Source organism: Aptenodytes forsteri, unplaced genomic scaffold (genome assembly GCF_000699145.1).
Source record: "Aptenodytes forsteri isolate BGI_AS27 unplaced genomic scaffold, ASM69914v1 Scaffold70, whole genome shotgun sequence".
Taxonomy (NCBI): Eukaryota; Metazoa; Chordata; class Aves; order Sphenisciformes; family Spheniscidae; genus Aptenodytes; species Aptenodytes forsteri.
The window spans coordinates 364,504-387,855 of record NW_008795690.1 but is presented as its reverse complement, the minus strand read 5'-3'; the positions used below and the strand labels follow the sequence as shown (position 1 = coordinate 387,855).

General features: G+C 43.7%; 2 protein-coding genes across 3 annotated transcripts in view; one reads left to right on the top strand and one right to left on the bottom strand.

Moving 5' to 3' along the window:
* Nucleotides 1-12,394, top strand: part of PEPD (peptidase D) — a 143,809-nt gene extending 131,415 nt beyond the window's left edge. The window contains exons 15-16 of the mRNA XM_009282865.1: nucleotides 3,194-3,385; nucleotides 11,707-12,394. Coding sequence (XP_009281140.1) covers nucleotides 3,194-3,385; nucleotides 11,707-11,856 — 342 coding nt within the window. The 3' untranslated portion in view covers nucleotides 11,857-12,394. The remainder of the gene's footprint in view (nucleotides 1-3,193; nucleotides 3,386-11,706) is intronic.
* On the bottom strand, nucleotides 1,654-19,526 carry CEBPG (CCAAT/enhancer binding protein gamma). Of its 2 annotated transcripts, XR_657754.2 has the most exons (3): nucleotides 19,418-19,526; nucleotides 17,803-18,483; nucleotides 1,654-1,664 (listed from the first exon to the last, which is right to left on the bottom strand). XR_657754.2 is itself a non-coding variant. In XM_009282835.2 (2 exons), exons 1-2 carry the CDS (start codon nucleotides 19,424-19,426, stop codon nucleotides 17,923-17,925), a joined length of 570 nt encoding a protein of 189 aa, XP_009281110.1. In that variant the 5' UTR covers nucleotides 19,427-19,526; the 3' UTR covers nucleotides 16,331-17,922. The 2 variants fall into 2 exon arrangements, 1 of the variants encoding a protein (XP_009281110.1); XM_009282835.2 differs by lacking the exon at nucleotides 1,654-1,664 and having other exon boundaries at nucleotides 16,331-18,483.
* Nucleotides 19,527-23,352: the final 3,826 nt, after the last annotated feature.

Here is a 23,352-nt window from a genome sequence, read left to right as displayed (position 1 = left end):
TTTGTTGTTTAGCTGCAAAATGTAGGGAATTTTCCTCCTCACAAAGAAGAAAATCCATTAATGGCAGAAGATTCATACTGACAGATGAGAGTGCAAGGTTTCCCCATCAGGCTTCGCTCTCAACAGGGTTTGACTTGATGGAAAATGGCAATGTCCTTGTTTCAGACCTGTCGTCTTCTGTTTGGGGGGGGTGGTGTTTCAGTCATTAAAAAAATCCTGTTTGTCCTAGTTTTCATAAACAACCGAAGCAGACTGAGAGCTGAGAACTGTCAGCCTCTGGACCTGATGGCCATGGTGGCTACCGAGATGGTCATGAGTGCCCAGAGATCAGATGTCATTTGGGATGCTGAAGCCATAGTCTGATGTACGTTTTAATCCAGTGCTGTTCTCAAAAGAAGGAATTTTGCCATGTCCCCATCTTGGTCACCTTCCCCTTTCCCCATTCTGCTCATTCCCAGTCCCAGCTCATGTTGTCCTTCAGCCTCGCAGCAAGTTGGACTGGGTCTGTCCTCCGCTCAGGGTATGCATGGCCATGTACATGCGACAGCCAGAACCTGTCTCTTCATCCATTTCACGCATCTCTTGGTGAACACCTTGCTAGCCTCTGTTAAAATGGACTGTAGATCTTCCTCACCGCAAGCCCACCCGCTGGTGTCCTGCTTGCTGTCTTTGAAAAGTTGAGCAGTGTTACCCTTTCTCTGAAGGCCCGTTAGAGATGCTTTCATGGAAGAGGTGTAGTTGCTGCTATTTACACAGTGACTTCAGTGCCTGCAAAATCCAAAGACCTGGAGATGAAACCAAGAGCCGACACAACCTAGAGTTGAGATAGGATGGGGTGAATATCAAAAAGAGTTTGTGAATTCCTTCTAGAGAAGTTAAATTTTTACTTTTGGGTGAGCAGTAGTATTCAGGTGCCTCGGGAGCCCTCCCTGCATTGCTGACGGCCCGGGGAGCCTGTACTGCTGAAGGAGGTTTCCAAAGGTGAATCCCCGGGTCTTGCTCCTGAGTTGTAAACACTCCGTTAGCTTCTTGGAGGAAGTACTAAAAGCAGAATCAGACTGCAAGAAGTCCAGACAAAATGCCTATGCGTTGCTTTAATGGCTGTACAGAGGTAAATGAAGTGGGCATTGAGGCTTGATCATCACACCTGGTGTTAAACTTCATTTGTTTTAAGAAAAGGCAAAAAAATGCGGATGTCGTGCCAGGGCTGCCTTCAGAGGATGTTTGCCATTGTTTTCCTCGCTGCGCATTCATCTTTCTAGCATCTGTCTTGGATTGACTGCCTCAGAAAAGGCATTTACAAGTAGAATTGAAGAGAAGTGTACTTAAAAGCCAAATATGGGTTGTTTGTTGTAAAGCAGCCGATAGATAGTTGGCAAGACACCAAAAGGTCCAGACACTAATCTAATTGTTTACAGCTCATGGAGAGATTAATCCACAAGATTGGATGCCCTCATTTCCTTTACACATTACAATGAATGTGTGAGATGCCAAACCCCATGGGGCAGCAGCAGAAAGAAAAATGGCTCCATTTCAGTGCAGTTATTGTTTCAAGTTTAGAAATATATTGATTCTCTTTGGGTTTTGATAAGAATATAAATGCAAAGTGCCTTGCTTAATATCAGAGTATTCTTGTTTCCTAGCATCAGTAAAACAAAATAATGCTTTCTTATTTTAGTGTAATATAATGCTCTTCAAAATTCAGATCAAACATATGAAACAAAATGTATCAAATACACAGCGAAAATGGTCAGGATACACTTGATGGCTTGCGAAGGCAAGCAAATGCTCCACGTCTCTGAAAAATGAGCAAACCTACCCTCGGATGTCCAGGCTGGTGAGCTCTGAAAATCTTAGAATCATAGAATAGTTTGGGTTGGAAGGGACCTCCAAAGGTCATCTAGTCCAACCCCCCTGCTGTGGGCAGGGACATCTTGGCTAATCTGCAGGGTATGCTCCTGCCTGCCTCTGCCCCCCTGCATTGGTGTGGCAGAAACGCGGGAGCGCAGCCATGCCCAGACATGCTGCCCCGGCTGCCAGGCACCGAGGGTAGCGCTGGGCAGTGCGCTTTGTCGTGGAGAAAGGGGATGTTTTGTCCTCATGATACCAGTCACACTGCTCGTGATCCTTGAAAGGAGTCACCCCTTCTGCTGGCAAAGAAAATTACTGTGACTTTGGCCAGAAGCAAGATTTGGGAATGCTACCTGGAGACCAGATAAATAACGCCTCGGTCTTGCAGACCTGTTAACGTCTGACTTACTGGCTGAAGCAGAAGAGTTTTCATGAGCAAAGTGTGTGTGCATGTTTGCAAGCTAGTGAGCCTGTGAGCTGTTTACCGGTCATCACGATATTTTGTTGACGAAATTTTGCTACAGTTGCAAAGAATTTTCAAAAAGCTAATGGGATTGAGATATATTTATTTTGATGTTGCAATACCTGGCACATTTGGGGGAAGAAAATTAATATCCTGAACTAGTCTTTGCAGTGTTTCTAATTCCTTGACTAAGCACGTCCTCATATATCATTTTACTTTACCAGCTTTTGGGAAGAAGAGAATGTTTTGCTAGTCAGGACTTGTTTTGACTTAGTTTTTAATAATATCAGTCAGCACCATGTTGCCTGAAAGTCTGAATCTGACAAAAGTTTAGTTTTTAATGGGCTGCCTTTATGAGGTCATGTGTAGACTTATTGCTCCTGAATCACAATCATAAATGTGTAATTTTAATAACATTCAGTGAGAATAAGCATTTGCATATCCTTGGAGAAATTTTCTCTGCTGCATAGTTCAGCTATTTCAGCCATGACGTGGAGGGGGCATTTAAAGATTTGCACGTCACTTAAAGTATTGTACTTTACAAGGGAAGGTATAGAAAGAAATAGTGCAAGTAATTATTTTTTCTCCATAGTGCAGTACTTCTCCCAAGGTAGAGAGTGACAGTACCAAGTATATCCAAGGATTTCTGTGGTGCAAAAAACAGTTTGGGTGTTGAGTTGAAAGCTGGTCATCGCTGCACGTGAAAGCTGAATGAGGGACTGATGAGAGACGTAACTGTACGGCACAGTTTCAGTCCTCTACTTCCCGATTATTTTTTGTATTTTGGGTCTCTTATGGAGCAGTCAGCATAGGAGGGTCTTGATAAAAGGTCACCACAGATTGCCTTTCTGTCTGTCAGAACCAGTGTTTCTTCTGCAGGGAGTGGAGCGCATTGACCTGCCGGGGCTCAGGAGCCTGCGCACCGCCCGCAGCCTGGAGCAGGGCATGGTGCTGACCATTGAGCCAGGCATCTACTTCATCAACCACCTCTTGGACCAAGCCCTCCGTGATCCTGCACAGTGCTGTTTCATCAACAATGACGTCCTGCAGCGCTTTAGAGGATTTGGTGGGGTGAGTAATTCTTAACTGGATGGTTTTCTGAAATTGGTTTTCTGTTTGTTTGCCTTTGCTATGTACTTGGGAAGAAATCTTTTGGAAGTTGTAATGTATTGCACATAGGGCTGTTCCTGAAGCAGCACCTTGGGCCGTTTGACCCTGCAGACAAACTGGGAGGTTTTTTGTTACTTTTAAATGTGGCTTGTGATATCTGATTAATGATAGACCCATATTTTTCCATTGATTGAAATACCTTCTGTCAGCACTGTACAGTGACTTGCCAGGTAGGTGTTTTGTCTAATGTGTGAAACGTGTATGTTATGAAATAAAAGACTGAGATCCATATTCCTGAGTTAGCTTCCTTGACAGCAGCACAGTCTGGTGCTCCCTCCCAGGGCAGAAAAGCCTGATGCTGTTTAAGTCAGAGAGGCAGTAGAGAAAAACAGCAATAATTGCTTTTACTGGACTATTGCCAGAACGGTGCAAAACTTGTGAATGTAAAGCCTTCCCTGTTTTCCAAGGGAATAGCCGATGGTCTTCACGAGCACCCGTGCCTGAGGTATCGCATTGCAGGCTCAGGCAGCAGTGTGTGTGCAGGAGGGTTGGCTGACTCGGGAGGTAGCCATGATCTAGGCGATCATTCCCATGCAGGCAGCTGCTGTGCAAGTAGAGGGGCCTTGTTTCTCCATGCTCTCTGAGGCACATTTCCCATTCAAAGCCACCGCCCTCGCAGAATGTTTAGCAGTTGCAGTGGCTTCCAGTGGGTTTTCATTTTAGCAGGGTGAGCATTTGAAGGGTGCCGCATTGTTCTCCGAGCTTCCGTATTCATGCCCAGAGAAGATAGAGCAGGCAGCTGCAATGCCCCGTCCTCCTTGTGGCTTTTCTGCTAAGTCTCAACAAAGCTAACAATCACTGGCAACAGCGGTGATTTTCTGGTATGAAAAGTCACTCATTAGGAATTGTCTGCTGCTGCCATCGACTAATTTATCACTGTACACCAGCCATGAGAGGGTAATTACTGTAACGCTTTTGGTCTGAGCTGGCTTTGAACCACCAGCCCCGACAGAAAAGTTGTGTGCCATCACCAGTCGTGTGAGCTAGCTGGGCTCCTGGGCAGCTGCCCATGGAGGCTCCCCATACGATGTGTGTGCAGCCTTATCGAGAGACATGGGACTTTGCCCTCACTGGTATTTAATTCATTGCTGAGGTTTGGGATGTTATCTGTCTCTGTGTTGTTTCTTTATCAAGACTTGCCAGCCAGCCAACTGAGATACTGGTGAACAAAAGGCAGCTAACTATGCATTTTCTAATTGTAAGCACATATATGGCACCACACACTGAAGCCTATTTTAAGGGAACACTGTAATGCACTTGTGTAGCTTGACACCACAACGAAAATAGGTTTAACTATCTTCGCTCTCCTTGTAAACACTCTGTGGGAGTTTTTCGGCAGTTGAATTGATTCCTGGTGAGCTTTCTCTGGAAATGCTCAGCAAAGCCGATGTTTTTCCATGGCTTGCTGTCAATGCCCACTCCAGCTCTGCAGCTTGAGGCATGCACGTGGCTCACCTGCTGCCTGTGTTTGCATGGAATAGGAGTGACAGCACAGGATCTCTACCTTGGTAATAAGTTGCTGGATCAGGCACTTTTGTTCCAGAGATTTCAAGCAAAGTCTAACTTTCTCCCCTGTTTTTTGCTTAGCTTCCTGTAATGATGACTTGTAAGGAGAGCTAGCCAACAAACTTTGCTAAAAGGGGGAGCTGCCCAAAAACGATTGAGCAAAAATCTAAATCTCCGATCCCCCTGTGAACAATACATTTTACTTAGAGAGAAAAAATAATAATACACACATACCCTGAGCCAGATGTTGTCACTTGATTTTGTCCAGGAGAAGAATGGGAATAAAATCTGAGACTGAAGTACATCCGAGTATTTCTGAATTCTACACAAAAGCTGAATTATAATGCAATCAAAATTAATTTTTCCATCTTTACAATTCTGACTTGATTCTGCATAAATAGAAGATGCAATTTGTGCTGTGTAGTGTGCTTAGTTATCTGCATGCTGGTTCATTTTAGTTTATCCAGAATGAGTGAGTATTTCTCTCAAAAGCATGTCAGAAAACTTTTTCTCTACGTGATTAAAAAGATCTTGTGAAGCCCAGTGTTTTTACTGACAAATATTAATAGTACAGGGGTTAGTATTGGTATCAGTTCTAGCTAAAGAGCTCACTACAGCCAGTCCAATCTTCCTTTAAGTTTAAAAGAAAAATACATTCTACAAAAGGAAATAAGTAGTCCATTTCCCTCTGCAGAGCTCAGCACTAATTAAAACGTTCTTAATTTGGTTTAGTTTAATTCACTTCAAAAATGAACTTACATTAACCAAAGTAACACTATGGTAATTCTGAGTAAGACTGTCCGCACAGGGGATTTGTGGATTTTAATGAATTCACCTTGAATTCATGTCTTTTTTGGGCTTTGGGTAATTTTCTTGACTGTGACAAGTCTCTGCACTGAGAAGAGAAGCTCTTCTGCCGTGCTAAAAAGGGCAAGACTGTAGCCATTTATTTTAATTCTTGCTGCCTGGTATTAGCCATAAAGAGATTGTAAAAGCTGCAAGAGCCGGGGAGAATGAGAGACAACACAAGGTTTTCCTTCGCCTGTTCTGCATTGCTGCCGGCATGCGGGGCGTGTGCTGGTGCCACCAGCGCAGCTCCTGCGCACACTCAGAACAGGTCCATCAGCAGCCCGGCCTTCCTGTGTCCCTGTAACACAGACACCCAGGCTTCGTGGCTGTAACTGCTGCTCAGGGACCTCGTAATTTGGGCTTTTACCAAACAAGAGCTGTTCTGGGTCAAATACAGATCCCTCTGGAGGGAGGCAAGAAGTTTTGCTAGGGGATCTGCTTCTGAGAGCACGGGCTACCCTGTCTGAAGCCCTAAACTCTTTACTTGACAGCCATTGAGTTCAGTCCTTCACAAGCTTCCTCTGCCAATTTCGGGACGTCACTCAGTCACATGTACTTCAGTTCTCTGTCTGCAAAACTAAGGTCCAATTTACCGAGGTCATAAATTCTGTGGGGCAAGGGCTGCCGTCGGGCGCTGGCGCAGTGCCCATCCCAAGGCACCTCTGCTCTGCCTGGACTCTGCCCGCGCCGCTCTCATAAATAAACATAGATGTGCAAATAGAAGTATGTGTATACGGTTGTATATATTGCTCAGGAAAAGCAGCTGATTCCTCAGGGAAGGGGAAATACCGACTCCAAATGCTGCCCTTTAGGGTTTGACATTTCCATTCTTCATAAGCAGATTACTGATTCATGCAGTTCATATGATGTTTTCTCAAAGACCCAGTAAAACCGTTCAATCTTTTTTTGGCCTTCAGTATTCAGTCTCTGTTCAGGCTTTATTTTTCCCTAGGATTGTAGAACTAGCACTAGACTTAACACGTGAAACCTCTACGCAACTTAGAGAAAATGCTGCAAGACAGCTAAATGTTAAATACATTACTTTCTTTCATTTGCAGATTTTTCTCATTTAAAAGTTAAATAGATTTACAAAGCCCAGGACCTTGAAGATCCGCTAATGTTACAATATTTTTCAAAACAATAGTACTTCCCTTACTCAGGAACAAATGTTAAACCAAATAAAAAGTGGGATATTTAATTGCTTCTACCCTTTGGTTCACAGAGCCATGCGGTTATTTCTGTCCTGATTTTTGTTTTTCAGAAGGTTGAGCTCTGTTTTTGGGTTTATGGTGAATGTGTGTTGTGGAATGAAATAGTTTACTAGGCAATAAACATTATGCTTATCTGCTTTTTAACATTTCATATTATGCAGCAGTAATAATGCTACACAGCATTTTTTTGAAAAGTTTTCATAGAAAAGCAGTTGTCATAATGAAATATATAGCTTGCTTTAAACTTCTTGTAAGAGAAGTGATAGTTATAGGCAACCCAAAAACAGCGACTAGTTGCTTATAAACCTTCTTTAACCCTTTTCTCTTAAGTTGTCTAATTAACATAATTAGGTTAAAGTAAGACCAGTTGTTTCTAACCCGTATTTAGCTTATAGTTTATTGCTTCTTTTTGAGCCCGGATGAAGGGACTGTGTGCCTGAAGGTTCTTTTTCCAGCCGTATCAGTTGATCTAATAAAATACATGGCCTCACCCTACTAATCTTGATCCTTTTTTATAAAATGTTTGTATGTGGACCTTTAAAATAAAGTGTGCCTGACATGAGGACTTGCTTGTGAATAAAAAGAGGGAAGACTGGCAGCATGGGATGAGAAAGAGTCATTGTGAAGCACAGAGCCTGTTAGCCTCTACAGAAAACATCTTGGCGTTGCCACTTCTGTTTAACGTGGTAACAGGAAAGTGCCTTCCCCAGCCCTGCAACGTACCCGCCTGTCCCTGGGTTTGATGTAAGGGCAGCTCTGTTTCTTAACCAGTCCCCCTGAAATATAGAAGTTGAACCCTGCTCGTGGTAAGTATGCTCTATTAAAAATAAGTCCCCTTGGCTACATGCATCTGCCTATGTAGGATACAAGCTATAAAAACAGACACGTGGATCCTTCAGCCAGACAGAAGCATGTGTGCTAATTTACTTTGTGGGGTAGCATGTGGCCCATGTTCTGTCATCGTTTCCCAGGCAAATCTCCCGCTCTAAGATCTTGCAGCGATAGTATTGCTGCTTTCCACAGCCATAATCAAACAAATGCTCAATAGATTTAAAAAAAAGGAGACATGTCACCAGTGATCTCTTTTAATCACATCTGGGATCTGTCATTGTGCAAATCTGGGCTATTTAATTGGCCAGAATTGTTTCTTGATTCTCAAAAGCTTTTTATACATATCATCATCCAAAAGAAATGAATGAGTGGTACAACCCCCTTCCCTTGGAAGATAACACAGGAGGCTCTGGGGAGCATGACTGTATTAGTAAGTCAGGACAAAGTGCGAGGCTGTATATATAGCTGACAGCAGCCCTGGTATTTAACTCCTATGCTGTCCTTGGCTATGCCCGCACAGCCCTGCTTTGGGACAGAGTTGGGTCCATTGAGTCAAGCCACATGATGGTCTGTTGCTGGCCTTAGGCAGTTGTGCAATCAGGTCTATCTAGACAGATCATGCCACTACCCTTGATAAGAAAAAGGCATTTTAGGGACAGTCCTGGCATTCCTGGCCACTTCACCTTTGCAGGAGTGCTTTTTGAAGCATGCCATTTCACACCAAAAAAGCAAAGCCTCCCTGGGGTATTTGCAGAGCACCCTGAAAGCTGGTGGTGCAGCAAACCTCACACCTCGGTTTGCTGTTCCTTTAAGCCATGTCCGATTCCAAACCACTCTGTAGCCCTGAAACAAGCAGCACTGTTGAACAAAGAGCCTGCAAACAAGGACAGCTCTGAGATCAAGTTTCATAACCGCTGTCCCCCACTGGGAAAGGCAGTCCCAAACCAGTGAGCCTTGCCAGGCAGATCCAGCATCTTTTGTCCATTTGGACAGAAGACAAGACGAAATGCCGGGCTCTCCTGTAGGGAAGGTTTTGCAGGTCCTCTGAAGCTGCTTCTCGCTGCTGCTGCTGCTGCTGAGTTTAAAGTCAGGGTGAAGCATGGAGGGTGTGAAGGAAAAGAGAAAATGCAAAAATTTCCTCCCCCTTGAGAACCTGTGTTCCTCTGCACTTGTGTTGCTTTTAGGCAAAGGAAAAATGTGCACTGCGAGTGAGAAGCCTGTCTTCTCTGTTATAGCAAGCACCCATTTCAGGTGAGATTCATCCAGGCAGAGAAATGGTTAGATCCTGGAGAAAGAGCTGGAGCTTTTCTAGGAGTGAATGGTGAGGCCTCATGGGAGCGGTGGGTCTGTGCACCTCCAGCTACATCCCAAAGACCATTTGGAGTTGCTGATGGTGAGCAGGCAGGTGCGATGGTGCTGGCTCTCCCGGTTTTCACAGAAATCCACAGCTGTGGATTGATTATATGATCTCCTAACAATGTTTCTCCTATACGATGAGTTGCTGTGTGTGGCACTCCAAACTGATGGGTTTCCCCATCCTCCCCCGTTTGGTACTCTCAGTTCCCTAGCTTAGGCGGCTCCAGCACCCCCCTGCGCTCTCCTCATTCAGGGTGTCTTGCTTCTCACCTCCACCAGGATCTCGCTTCCTGGACTCCTTAGCCAGTCCCATCTCTCTCTTGGTCCATTATTTGTCAATCCTGTTTTGCCTCACTGTATCTTCCTTCCCCCGGCTCCTTTCATCACTCTAGCTCCATTTTCCAGCTCCTTTCCCATCCTGATTTTCTCTTGTGGCCTAGATAGGGCACAGCATTGACAGACACCTTGTCCCACTTGTTCTTCCCCCTCCCTCTTCGTCTGGCTTTCACCTGCTCTGCTTTCAAGTCAGTCCGTGCTCTCAGAGAGTGCCAAGGTATTGGTGAAGGCATGAAACGCTGAACTGGAAAACACCAACAATTTTTTTCTTTTTTTTTGCTAATCTTACTGGTTAAGCAGATGAATTGTGGCTGATATTTCTCTGTAGCAGATACACTGGGGAATTTCAGCTCAAGCAGGTGAAGGTTTGTGAAGCCAGCGGTGCTTGGGAAGAGGCTTTCTCCATAGGCAGAGTTAGCTCTAGCTTTGGCTGGCCTCGCCTCTGCTCTCGGACTTACTTTTGCATTAACATTTTTGCTTTCCACATCAACGCTGTGCCCAGCTCCATTTACAATGGTGTCCTTGCCAACGTGATGCTTTGGCTTTTACCATGTCACCAGATCTGTCCCCTGGATTCTGACACTTTTGCGGGGCTCGCCTGGTACCAGCAGGTTTTTGGCAGGGGCTGGTAGACCCAGGCAGGCTGTGCCCAGGCCCAAGACCCAGCAGGACAGATGCTGGGGGCTGCTGTGAGGCAGAGGGCACGATTCACCTTTAGATGCAATGCGACCGTCTTGCTGAATCCTTGGGTTATTTTTTGCTCAGCTGGCCAAATTCGTAGCAATGAATCAAAAAACCCACCCTAGTAAAATCTGTTCAAGTGCATAGAGTCATTCAATGTGTTGCTGATTTCCTCTTCTGCAGCAAGGCACTGGCCTTTCAGGCACACCGAGTGTAAAGAGCCTTGCAGCTTTCAAATTTACAGCTGTCCAAATCAAATGTGTGAACTCAATGGCGTTTGTTTATTTAATTCTGCTGTATAATACACTTAGCTTGATACCAAGTAAAAGAAATAATCTGGCAAAGACATCATTAAACAGTTTAATAAAGACTGGATGACTCATTTTGTTTGAACAAATGGATTATTTTGCAATCAGAAGTACAAATGTTAACCAGCTTTATTTTTAGTTGAAAATGTCAAGAGGTCAGAAACAATTAAGGCAACTGTAAGGTGGGAGTCCCCAGAGTTTGTGTTCTCTTGGATTTACACCTTACTAAAATTGCTTTTATTGCCGCTTAGCGACTTACTAACATTTTTCTGATAAGATAACGGGAAATGACTGTGTAGGCATATTTACTGGTAAGGAAAGATTAGAGTCAAACAGAAATGGAGCATACTTTTCATTTTAACAGAACAAGAGCTGGAAAACTGAGAGGATCTGCTTTTTCCTTGCATGATTTGAAATGTAGTGATTGTATTTTAAAAGGAATGTCTGACCTGCTTAGGACTTTCTCATCAGCTCAGAATTCAATGTTTTGAATATCAACGACAAGCTATTTCATGTTGCAGTTCCTTCTTTGAAAGTTCATTGCATTTAGAGAAAAGAGAATGTGATGTTTAAGTGCAAAGAGCAGCTAACTGCGGCTCAGCAACAGGACCGCTTCGAGAACAGGCACTTCAGGCATCAGGAGGCACTGCTGTTGAACCTGTCCCTAGCAAGCCATGCGCTAGCAAGGCTGGAGGCAAAGTCAGGGGAGAATGTTCCTTTTGCTGTTCCTGATGTCAGGGGGTTGAACTTTATTGGCCCCATGTAATTACGCAGCATGAGCTCACTGATACAGCATCTCGCTCAGCCTGTCCCTGGTGTACCCGACGTAGCAGAGGCACCACCTGACTCACCTGCAGGGCCACCACCTCCTGTGGGGCTGCTCTGCCGGGGGTCACCATGGAGCTTGTGTGATCCCAGGAGGGTGGCAGGAGCCGGTGGCCCAAGGGGGATTGGACCCTACAGAGCTCTGTGCCGCAGTGCTGGTGGTGATGGGCAATTCCAGTGCTTGCCATATGTTGCTCTGCCTGGTGTTGCGTCAACACCACAGACTGAAACACGCCTTGTGCTCTTGCTGCTGTCACTGCCTGATGTGCTTCTCATCCCCAGCTGGAATACCTTGGTAACCACGTGTTCTCTGTAACAGGTCCGGATTGAGGACGACATCGCAGTGACAGCCAGTGGAATGGAGCTGCTAACGTGCGTCCCACGTACTATTGAAGAAATAGAGGCTTTCATGGCAGAAGGCCAAAGCAGTGCCAAGTCATTTGACTGTCTCTCCAGCCAAAAGCAGTAAACTTTGGGATGATACTTACTGTCTCACACTAATCGATCATCATCCTGATTTAATGCTGCAGCATATAAAATAAAATGCATCCAATTCTTAATAGCAAGAGAGGCAGGCAGGCTATTAGCTGGAATGATTCATTCATTAAAAATGAAGGTAGAAGGCTTCGGCACTTGATATCCAGGTAACTCAAATGCTGCTGGTTGCAATCAGCAGTTTACATTACCAAGTGCCACCTGAATAACCCTGCTGCATTATCAGTGGGGCTTATACTTCTATCAAATCTAAGCTCAGATATATCTTGCAATTAAATCTGAATGTTTATGATGGGGACTCTTTAAAATACCAAATGGATTATCTGAATGCTGTCAGCAATTGTAACAATCTAAGTCCTTTTTTAAACTTCATCACAAGTACTGCGAAAAACATAGAAGAAAAATCAGCTGTTCTCAGTGGATGTAATGACACATATTTTTGTTACAGATCTTATTTCCATGTCAATGGAGTAAGCAGAATCAAATTTTTATTAAAATTCATCTTTGGCATCATTTATGCTCACAACTTTGTGATCATTATGCTCTTCTGCTCCCGTTCCCGCTTCTTTATCTGACCTTTCTACCAATTTGTGCTCTGGAAACTTTGACCCTTCATTAGCCAGATTTTTCTGCTCTGGGTAGTGGGTGCACTGATCCTTCACACGCAGCCCGATGCTTATTAGATTTGTCCACCTATTTTTTCCTTAAAAACATAGATTGCTGTGGTGTTCAAGAGCCTTGGAAATTGCAAGAAGGAAGTATCTTTGCTGCAGGGCTCAGGGTCATTCAGCAGCATATACTGTGCGGAATGATAGAGTTATTTTTAACTGTCCAGTGTTAGCCGGTTCAGAATGAAGTCATGTAAATTTTATTTGGATACACCACAAACATTAATAATGATTATAAAATGATTTTCCATTCATGTAAGATTTAAATTACCCAGAGAAGCCTTTCTTAACTGTAGGTGTTCATCAGCCTGCAGGAGAATAAATACGTTTCTTGCATCATAAAATAGCACTAGTTCCTGTAACTACATAAAAATAATCTTGCTCACTTTATGAACACATCAAAACTCCTGTTTGGTCTTCAGGCTCTGTTGCACAGTTTGACTGCAAAGCCACTTCAGAATATCCCTCTTCCATGCCAGGGGGAACTGAAGTCACAGCAGGGTATCAGGCCCTTTCTGGGTCTTACTGCTTGCCAGATGAGGATTTTCCCACTGTGAAGGGATCGGCTGACTTGATCATCTCAGTTCTGCTGCTCACATCCTGGAGCTGGCACGCAGGCAATGGGACCACCTGTGAGCTTCTGGGTGCCTGCAAGCACCTGTCTTACACGGGGTGTACAACACAACATGGGCTTGGACGGTGTCAAAAACTACTGTGTTGCTGTCTTTGTGCCCCCCACCTGGGACTGGATTTAGGTCTGAAATAATTTCCTTAAAAATTGTCAAGTGTGTTGCTCTTACGGAGAGCTTTTTTTAGCTATTTGGGTTGATCTGTGTGACGAGAACCTGCTCTTTATTCCTAACAGCTTGGTGGCCCATTGCTAAATAGGAAACTGCATGTTGGAGACTAAAGAAACACATTGTGAAATAATCCGGGGGACTTCACTCCTTATGTTTAATGTCACTTTATTAACAAATGAGCCTATTTATATTTTTTTAAAGGTTGCTCAGCGTTGGTTTCTAAGAGGTAAGTGCAGGACGTCTCGACTGCGAAGGGGAAGGGGCGAGGAGGGGAGGGTGTGAGATCAGCAGCTTGTATGTGCAACTGTGCTAATGCTTCTTTCTGTGGTGACTGCAAGTCTTGTACCTCTGAAATGTAGTGCTTGTGCTGAGGACATCAGGCTCTGCTTTGGTAGCTTTGCAGATACGAGAACACAGAAACTACACTGGCACTGCTTCAGACTCATCTCCTCCTAAAACTCAGGAGGTTTTTTCAGTGCAGGACGGTGCTCGTGGCCTCAGCCTTGTTCCCTCCACATCCAAGTGCTTTTCTGTGGCATGCTCTGAACACACCCATGGGATTGCTCACTGCTTTGGGCACTCCGAAACCTGCTGTTGCTTGGGTTCGATAGCAGTTACTATTTTAAAGTAACACTTCACAGATTTTCAAAAAAAGAGTTTTGGAATTGTTTCAACTAAGCTGTAACCCCAGTCTAGTTAATAGGCCTTTCCCTGCCTGTGATTAATCTTGGCAAATATTGGGCTCTGCTGCTGCAGAACAGGTCGAGCAATCTGGTGTGCTGCAGGAGGCAGAACTGGTTCTGCTTTGACATGTACCAGCGAACAAACCCTACCGCGAGTTCTGGAGGGAAACCACTCGCTCACGTAACCGGCTTCTCTGTCGTTTTGCTTGCCTGAGACATGGATGTGTTTTCATCTGGGATGGTGCACCATCTCCAATTTTCCTTCATAATGAGGACCATGAACTTGGTGAATATAAATTTCATCCTTCCTTCCAGAAGTCTGTTCTGTAATTATGATAATTTTTATCCACTTAAGCAAAAACTGAATTAGAACTTTTTTCTAAATTAGCGGGGGGGGGCAGGGAAGTAAGCCTTTAAAAAAGGGCAAAGTGATATTTAATACACTTAAAATGTATTAGTGGGGGGAAAATACAGGTTACAGCAAACTTTCTTTTTGACTACATTAGGATATTTTAGGCTGTTAGCTATCATGTTTTCCCAAATGCCTTTTCCTGTTGGTGCAAACAGACTCAAATAGCGTGGCACCAAAATAACAGAAAGAGTGTGTTATGCTGAGCAAGTTTATGTTAAGTTTAGAAAGGTCCGAGCACTTCTGAACTGATATATTTAAATTGCTTCAGCTCCCTGGGGTTGGATGCGCTCCGGATTTATCTGCCATACCAATTACGCTGCTGCAGCTACAGGGTATAGTTAAAGTGGTAGAGCCTCTTAGTGCTAGTGGAGGCAAGAGTAGACCCATTCCCTTAGTGGTACAGTGAGAAAATGGGAATAAGGTTTCCTGGTGAAATGTATAGTGCTGTAACGCTCCTTCTTGTAGTGACAGGTACTGTATTGTCACAAACTATAGCTGCTGTTGTTAAGAAAAATGTGTCAAAAGGAAAACCTTAACTTTCATAGACCTACACTGAAATTTTCTTGGGTAGATGTGCATTTATTCCAGCCTTTCTTTAGGAAGAAGAGAGAATCATCCAAGTCACCTAGGTATGGGTGTTCTCCTGTGCCTTGCAGTGGAGGGGTAAGATTGAGGCATTTTGCCGTCACGCAGCCTGGGCTGCTGCACCTTGGGGCAAAGAGAGGGAAAGCTTCACCTCTGCTTTTGCTCCTTGGGGGTCTGAGATGGCTATTTTGGCAGGAGGGGGCTTAGAATAATAGACTAATGCCTTTCTTGCAACCATACTCTCACTGAGGGTAGATTTAAAATAATAATGTTATAATCTTGGGTCCATGGCTTCACATATTAAAGTGATGTGCTGCACATAGCCTACACGCTTCCCTAGGCAAACAAAGCAAGTGCGGAGACTAAGCCAGAAATGTCATTGTGCAAACAAATGACTTTTCATAACTCAGTGGTTTTGTTTTAAACAAGAAGGAAGTGGAATTGGCACTGTCAGGAGTAACAGGTGGAGAAGTCACCCTCCAGAGCATCAGAAAGAGTATTACTCCCACTCAGAGAGATTTAAGAAATCATTTTCACCAAAATCAGAAACAAATACCAGAGATTTGGAGCCCCTTATCTGGTTATTAGGGGAGGACCCCACATCAGCCTGTCAAACCAACTGCAGGACAACAGGGCCACATAGTCCCAATTCACAGAGCAGACAACCAGGGAAGAGACTAGCTCCTGCCTTTTACACCAGAGTAGATGCACAGTTAACAAATGAGATGCTTTCAGGTCATCTTTCTCCTTGTAGTTTTTGGTGTTCTGTTCCTCCCCCTCCCCCTTTAATTGCAGTACATTTTCGGTCTTAAATTTCTTTTTTTTTTTTTTTTTCTGTTAAATCAGGAATTCAGCCAAAACTGTAATGTGTTTCTGATACTCTCCATTGAGTAAAAACCTGAGTGGAAGACAGGAATGGAGACTGTTGCACTGATTTCTCAAAGATAGCTGCTTGAGGTGGGCACCTCTGCATTTGAGGGAAATAGTAAAAGGACAGGAAAAATGAGGCCAGCACTAGAAGCAAAACGTTTTTATTAGCTTCTGATATTTCAACCCTACCTACTTAAGCTGCAGCTAGAACCAAAAAACATTCTTAATTTTTTTTTTTTTTTTTTTTTTCTGTTAAATCAGGAATTCAGCCAAAACTGTAATGTGTTTCTGATACTCTCCATTGAGTAAAAACCTGAGTGGAAGACAGGAATGGAGACTGTTGCACTGATTTCTCAAAGATAGCTGCTTGAGGTGGGCACCTCTGCATTTGAGGGAAATAGTAAAAGGACAGGAAAAATGAGGCCAGCACTAGAAGCAAAACGTTTTTATTAGCTTCTGATATTTCAACCCTACCTACTTAAGCTGCAGCTAGAACCAAAAAACATATCTTTGTAAAAAGACTACCATAATCCAAAACAATCCATAAAAGTTTTCCGCATGTATTAAAAGTTTAAATTCAAAAAGAACTTTTCAAGATTTCATTTTCTAACAGCATCTTCATAGAGATAATATCCGAGTTCTCTTCCTAAGTACAGATACAAGGCAAACAAGCATCCTACAAAATAATCTATGGAAAAAGGTAGTGTAGAAGGGCAATTAAGACTGTGTAATAATCCACTAGCCAGACACACAGGTTAAATGTAAAACAACCATACCATCAATGAAATATTTAAAAATGAAAATAAATTAAGGTTACATCAAAGTTCCTGCTTTACTTTTGTTTAAATCCTCAGTATAGTACATACCACTGCATTATGGATCATGGCAAAGACTTAGCACTAGCATGTAAAAAGTTGATATAGAAGAACTTTCATGAAAATAAAACAAGACCAAAGATACTCCTTCACGCAACTGTATGATGGCTATAGAAATTCAACTGAATCAGTTATTCAAACTAGGGCCATTTATTTTTAAAATCACTGTGAATTTCTGTAAGATCTTGGTTGCAAATCTGAACAGCCATGAAAATGGAGATGAATGTCAACAAGCAGTGATCCATACATTCTGGCTGAACAGATGCTGTCTTACCCCTTTCATTGCTTAGTCAAGCTGCACATTTTGTTCTCCCTGGTACCTGCACCCCAGCAAGAATGCAATTTTGCAGAGCACAGGTTTTTTGGTAGCATTTTGACATTTTCTGAAAACCAAAATCTTGTTCTCATAAGGCCCCAGTCACTAGGTGAGCAACGTGAACACAGGCTTAAAAGGCTTTGTCAATGATGTGCTGCTTTACCTCTTGTACATGATGCTTCAGACTCATTTGCTTTGTGGAAGCCAACTGCCTGTATATATCTTCGTAGTATATTGCTATTTTTCTGGAAAATATCAGTAAGCATCTCAGCTCACTATTACTACACCCTCCCCATTAACTATAACTGGACAGGAAATACCTAAGTGGTGCTTTATAGGACTTGCTCTACAGATTTAAAGTAGTCCACCAAACAGGAAAGCAAACAGCCTCCACGGCCTTTGCAGTTTTGTAGTATGTAATGGAGAAAACAAAGGGCTTAAATACACTAAAAGATATTTAAAAGACACTTTATCCAATTATGAGTTTCTGATACTACAGTGAACCATCCTGCTGGATTCCTCCCATTATGCAAACTATAAGAAGGTAAGTGAACATTTCTGTGAAAATGCTATTTCCCTAATACTAAGTTCCTTGTTGACTATGAATTTAGGTCTGCATTTATTAGATAAATCTTTTAGAGGAGAAAAATATTTAAAACAAATACCCTAAGCAGTTTCTGGTTTAATTGTATCAAATCTTCAGTGTTAAACCTAAAAAGAAAAATCTCCACAAAATGATGGTTAAAAGAACAGAGTTTTTGCCTGGTGACTGCATGGACGTTGCAGACAAGCTGCACCTTGAGAGTTCACTTCGTAAGGTTGCAACAGTGTCTACTGTCCATTGTTTTCTGGATTTGTGGTGGTGGTTTCAGTGCCAACAGGTTGCACATTGTCTGCAAGATTGTGCGCGTGCTCAAGGAACAAGTCTTTCAGTACGCTCAGCTCCTTAGTCAAGAGCTTAATTTTTGCCTCTAAACGTTCATTTTCTTCTTTGAGCTGGTTGACCCTTTGCAGCGTGTCTTGTGCTTTCTGCTTGCTTTTTAACCGGCTCTTTTTTACTGCCATGTTGTTTCGCTCTCTGCGCTGACGATACTCATCACTGTTTCTATCCACAAAGGAATTTTTCTTTCCCTGTTTGCTCGGAGGCACAGCTTTGCCTCCACCACCAGGACTAACGGGCACCAACTGGGGAACCTGCTGCAAACCACTGGTGTGTGCTTGGGTGTGAATCACACTTACTCCGTTCGCATCTGTAGCAGTGTTCTGTTGGGATGTCTTGCTCATTTGGACAGGCTCTTCTTGGACACAACAATTTATTAGGAGACTGAAAACTGTTATGTTTCTAGAAGGTGTTTCCAACAGGTCTTCACATGGATTAAGGGCAAGGTGAACCTAGTAGGAAAAAAAAATGCTATTAAAGGTGCTGGCTTCAGCTATAATCTCATACATCACTGGCTTTAGGATAAGGTACTGATGGTACATCTGGCAGTAACACATCACAACTGTGCTGGAAGTGGACAAGCTGCCAACTACATTTCAGAAGCCTCTCGAACGTATTTGGATTGGAAGGGACTGTTACTGGGTCATCTAGTCAAGCTGTTTGCATTGTTCACTGGCTTTACTCAGTTATTCCAAAGCCATCCCTGATGGATGGGTGTCTAGCCTAGCCTCGAATATCTCCAGTTTCACAACCTCTGTCTTGGCAACAGGTTCCACTGTCTAACTTTTCCTCCAGTTATATAATTTTCTTAATTTTCAGACTGGAGTTTTCCTTCTGCAGCTTAAACCTATTAACAGCCTGACTCTTGACCAACAGGAGTACTTGATCCTTGTCCTCTTCATACCATCCCTCTGGGTGTATGCACAGACAAATTCCTCCCTGGTCTCTTTTCTCTGGAGTGAGGGAGCTCAGACTGTCCACCTTTCCTCAATCATCTTACAGCACTTGCTTTTGAAGATGATGTCCAAATTGGTAGCTGTTTTAAGGTCTCACTAGCATTGAGTGGAAAAAAATAATCTATGGAAAAAGGTAGTGTGCTGCAAAGGTTGTGACTGAGTCACATTAAAGGAACCCCTTCAACCACAAGCAAGGTAAGACAAGCTAAGCCTGTAACGGTACTGTAACGAGCAGGTGGGACAGGAACGCAGGGGGATGGCAATGTGAGAATCACTACACAGCAAAGACAGGGGACTGTTGCCACCCATAGGAAGACAGTAGCCACAGCTGACTCGTCCACAAAATACATTCCCCTGTTGTAGCTCCTGCACCAGCCATTGTCCACTTTCCAGCAGACAAACAGGCCTGACGAGCAGGACACCCTCTCACCTGACTCATGTTCTCCCGCTGCCGAGGTCAGGCTGCTCCTGACCCTACTGGTGGCACAAGGAGGACTCCACCACAGCTGCTGCAGGGACACGGCCCTGGCAAGGCTAACAGCTGCTCCCCTTCTCTTCCCATCTCACAGGATGACCTCCTAAATGTCTGGGAGAGAAGTTTGGGAGAGAAGAGGGGAAGGGCAACAGGGTTGTTCTAAGTTCTTGAAATGCCTACCTATGGCTCCAATGAAAAGTACTCAGTAATCAGTCAAACGAGTGTTGATTTCTTGTTGTGTTAAAGAAAAATATCTAATTGGCATAAAACAATCCTACTCCAAGATCAGATTGCATTGCAACAGTGCAGCCCTATGCTCTCTCACACACATACATGCAGTATCATACGACTAGTGTTCAACATCCTCCTTGCCCATCCTCAAGAGGACCCGCTGGGAAAGCAAGCAGTTGAAGTTAGGGGTGGACAACGCTAACTGCCCAGTATCGGCAGTGTCCAACCCAGGGATTATGGCTTGCATCAGTAACAGCACAAGAGATGGATGACTGTACTCCTGTGTCAAGCTGATGAATGGATGTGGCGAGATGTTTGTAAACAAGCTGCTGTGTCACTGGTCATTCTAAACTCCTGGGTTCATCAGCTGTTTACTGTTCCTGTTTTGTTTGTTTTTCTCAGCAGTCTGAGTTGCTGTTTTACCTTCTGCTAGGGTATCATTAAAAAAGTTAAGATTCTACTGTCTAGATGAATTGCAAGTTTTCTTCCATAATGAGAGAGCCAGAACAAGATGCAGCTGCAGAGTGTGGTTCAGTAAAATTCACGGAAAAGCCTATTAAGTTTGGCTTGAATGTTATTCAAAATTAACATTCTCTGTCACCGAGAAGTCTTCTCACTTAAAACAAGTGAAGAAGATGTGTGAGTACACCCACACCCTTCCTATCAGGAAATCTTTTCATTTCCGTATTTCAGGGCAGAAAGAGACCATCAACTCTTTTTGACATCTGTATAGTTAAATATATATACATACATGCCTAACCTTTGTATTTAGTATTTTCCTGATTTTAACTCTTAAAGCAACTTTTGCAAACCACATTTAAGTCTTCGATTCTGACTGAATAAGCAATTTGGTTCAGCAGTTAAACTGAATATACAGCTAACAAGATGACACTGTGCACTAATACCAGACTAGCAGGGCCAGTTGTAGTAGCTGTGCATGTGTGATTGCACAGACATTTTTAGTCAAGATGCAAGCGTATGCTCCTCTTGGGGCATATACTGGCTTTGTCTCAGCTTTATTTTTTAAATACAGGATTTCTGTAGCCCTCAAAGAGTATATAGCTCTGTTAGATCACCTCTGACAACTGAATTTTCCACTAATTTTTGGCATCTTTTCAAAGTCAGACAGAATGCTCTCCTGTCCCCTCTATTTCAACACATTACAGTGCTTGCTAAGTTCATCTGGACAGCCCAGTTAAGTAACCCATACCATTTTCACGATCTGCTTTTTGTGCTTCATGAGATACTACAGAGGAAGGGGTGGCTCCTGCCCCCAAAGGCACCCCACCCAACGCATAACAAGTTTCTTCACATCACCAGGTTCCATGTGCTATTTCTCTCTATGCTATCGAAACTATTTAATATTGCTTTAACATTCCTTCAGATCTCTATCAAATTCCCCTGTAATTCAAAGGAAAAATTATTTGTTCCATTAAACCAAATTTTAATGGAATATTTTAGTCGGGCAGTACACGGATATGAGCAGAGAAGACGAACCAGTGTCACACCTCTCAAGCAAGCGTTCTAGCCCTGCTAGAACAGATATCCCTCAATTCCTTCCCACTGGAACTGATCCATTTCGTATCAAGTAACTATTTCTTGAGTGAGACGCTCTTATCTGGCCTGATGATCAGAACTCTTACCTGGGGGAGATGACACCTGGATTCCTGTCCTGCTCCAACTAATATTTACGCAAAGCAAGTGGCACTAACTGTACTGCATCACAGATAACCGAGGAGTGGTAACAGTTGAGGCTTGAAACTAATTTTTCCCCCTGGTTATTTGGAGGCTGCATCCCTATTACCAATTGTCAGTTCTTCAACAGAACAACGAGAGGGAAGGATATCCTGGATAGCGACAGGTGCTATGGGGCATCCTTCAGGGAATACTGCAAGGAGATTTAAAGGCAGCAGGTATGAGATGTACGGAGGGGGCTTTCAAGAAGGGTGAGGTAAAGGACACAGTAATTGGGAGAGGCCACGAGGGTGGGGAGGCAGATGGGTCTCAGAGTTCATTTCTCAGACACCGTGCCACACAACCGCAGCTGCTCCGCTCCTCTCTGCAAACAGGTTGGTTTGCTGTGAATGGGCAATAGCCCCGGCACAGCAGGAGGCAGCTGCTCAGAGAGCCAGCCAAGTTTCCGAGCATCTTGTTCCCATAAAGCTGCTCATTAGCTTGAGCTCAGCGACAGCCCTAGGCTGGTTCCACCCAGCACATGGTAGTGTTTCCAGTGGCCAGTTAGAACTGCCTTGTTCTCTCCTTGGGCCACCAACTGGCCACCCAGGACACCAACTGGCCACCCACTACAGCATAATAGCTGGTAACTCAGAGGTGTCTTCTCAGGCAGAGGGAGGTTTCTTACTGTCTAGCAGCACTCCTCAGGGACCACAGAGACTCCCAAGCAAATCAAGACCTTTATTATTTTTGCTTTCACACACAAAAAAAAAGTCAAAAAAATTAAACTTCAAAATGTTTGTTTTGGCAAAAAACAAAAGATGTGTTTTGATTTGTTAATGAAATCAGTATTTTTTTTACTTAACAGCAAAAAATACAAAGTGCTTCTCTCTGCTCCTTTTCTGAGATGTGACTGTGTTGATTCTGATCATTAGTCAGGATGACTTTATTGCAAAAATTCACTCAGCTGTCTTGTCTAATGCAAAATCAGTCCCAATCTGAACAGCAATACAAAGAACAACAGCATAAAACTCCAGCCATGTTTGCTGAACACTGGGAGAGCCCACTCCCGCATGGTTTTCTGCACACTCTGACAGGCAAGTTAGTAAGAGTTGATGGTAACTCCCACATACTGAAGGCTAGGCAACAACTTCTTTGAGACTAGGCAGCTCAAACGTATCATCTGTTGCCATAGCTGACAACATCACTTTCCCATATTTTTCTCAGAATCTCCATTTTTTCTATACACCTTACAAGAAAAATGCACTCCAACATCCTTTAAAAATGTGCTCAGAACATCTAAAGTATGTATTTTAATTGCAGGCTAGCAGCGTTGATGACAGAATCACAAACAATCCCAGCTGCCAGGAGGCAAGGAGGTATCAATTTGACTCTGTCTTTTGAATTATAATGAAGGTAGCTATTCTATTTCTAAAGATGAACTAATTCCTTAAATCTGAAAGTTTTTTTAAATTATGATTTTTTATACTTTCTAAGAGGCGTTTTAACCAGCATGGCACTACTACAGAGGGGAGTATTGAGTTGTCTTAACGTCTGCTATTTCCCAGCAGATGTCAGAGCTAAAACCAATATCAAGCTTTCTCTGATAAATCTGTTTTGAAAGTTGTGTCTGGAGCTACAAAAATTTGTTGGGAACCAGAAAGATTTGTCAAGACATTCAAAACTCCATTGAGAAGCTAGAAAAGAAGAATACCAGTTGTTAAAGCACGGCATTTTATCGTGGTTCGGGGCAGCTCCTGGGATCCCCGCAGCCTTGCGCGCTCCCGGGAGCGGTATGCACGGCACCGGCGGGCTAGAAGCCCTCTCCCTAGGCCAGGCCCATTCTTTAACGGCCGCTCTTGCGGCGCCGGAGGACGAGCGCTAACGACCGCCCGGCCCCGCTGTCAAAAGCACCCGGAGGCGCCTCGGCCCGGCCCCGTTCCTTTCCCCCAGCCGCGGGGCGGGGAGGCCCGGCGGGGCCGGAG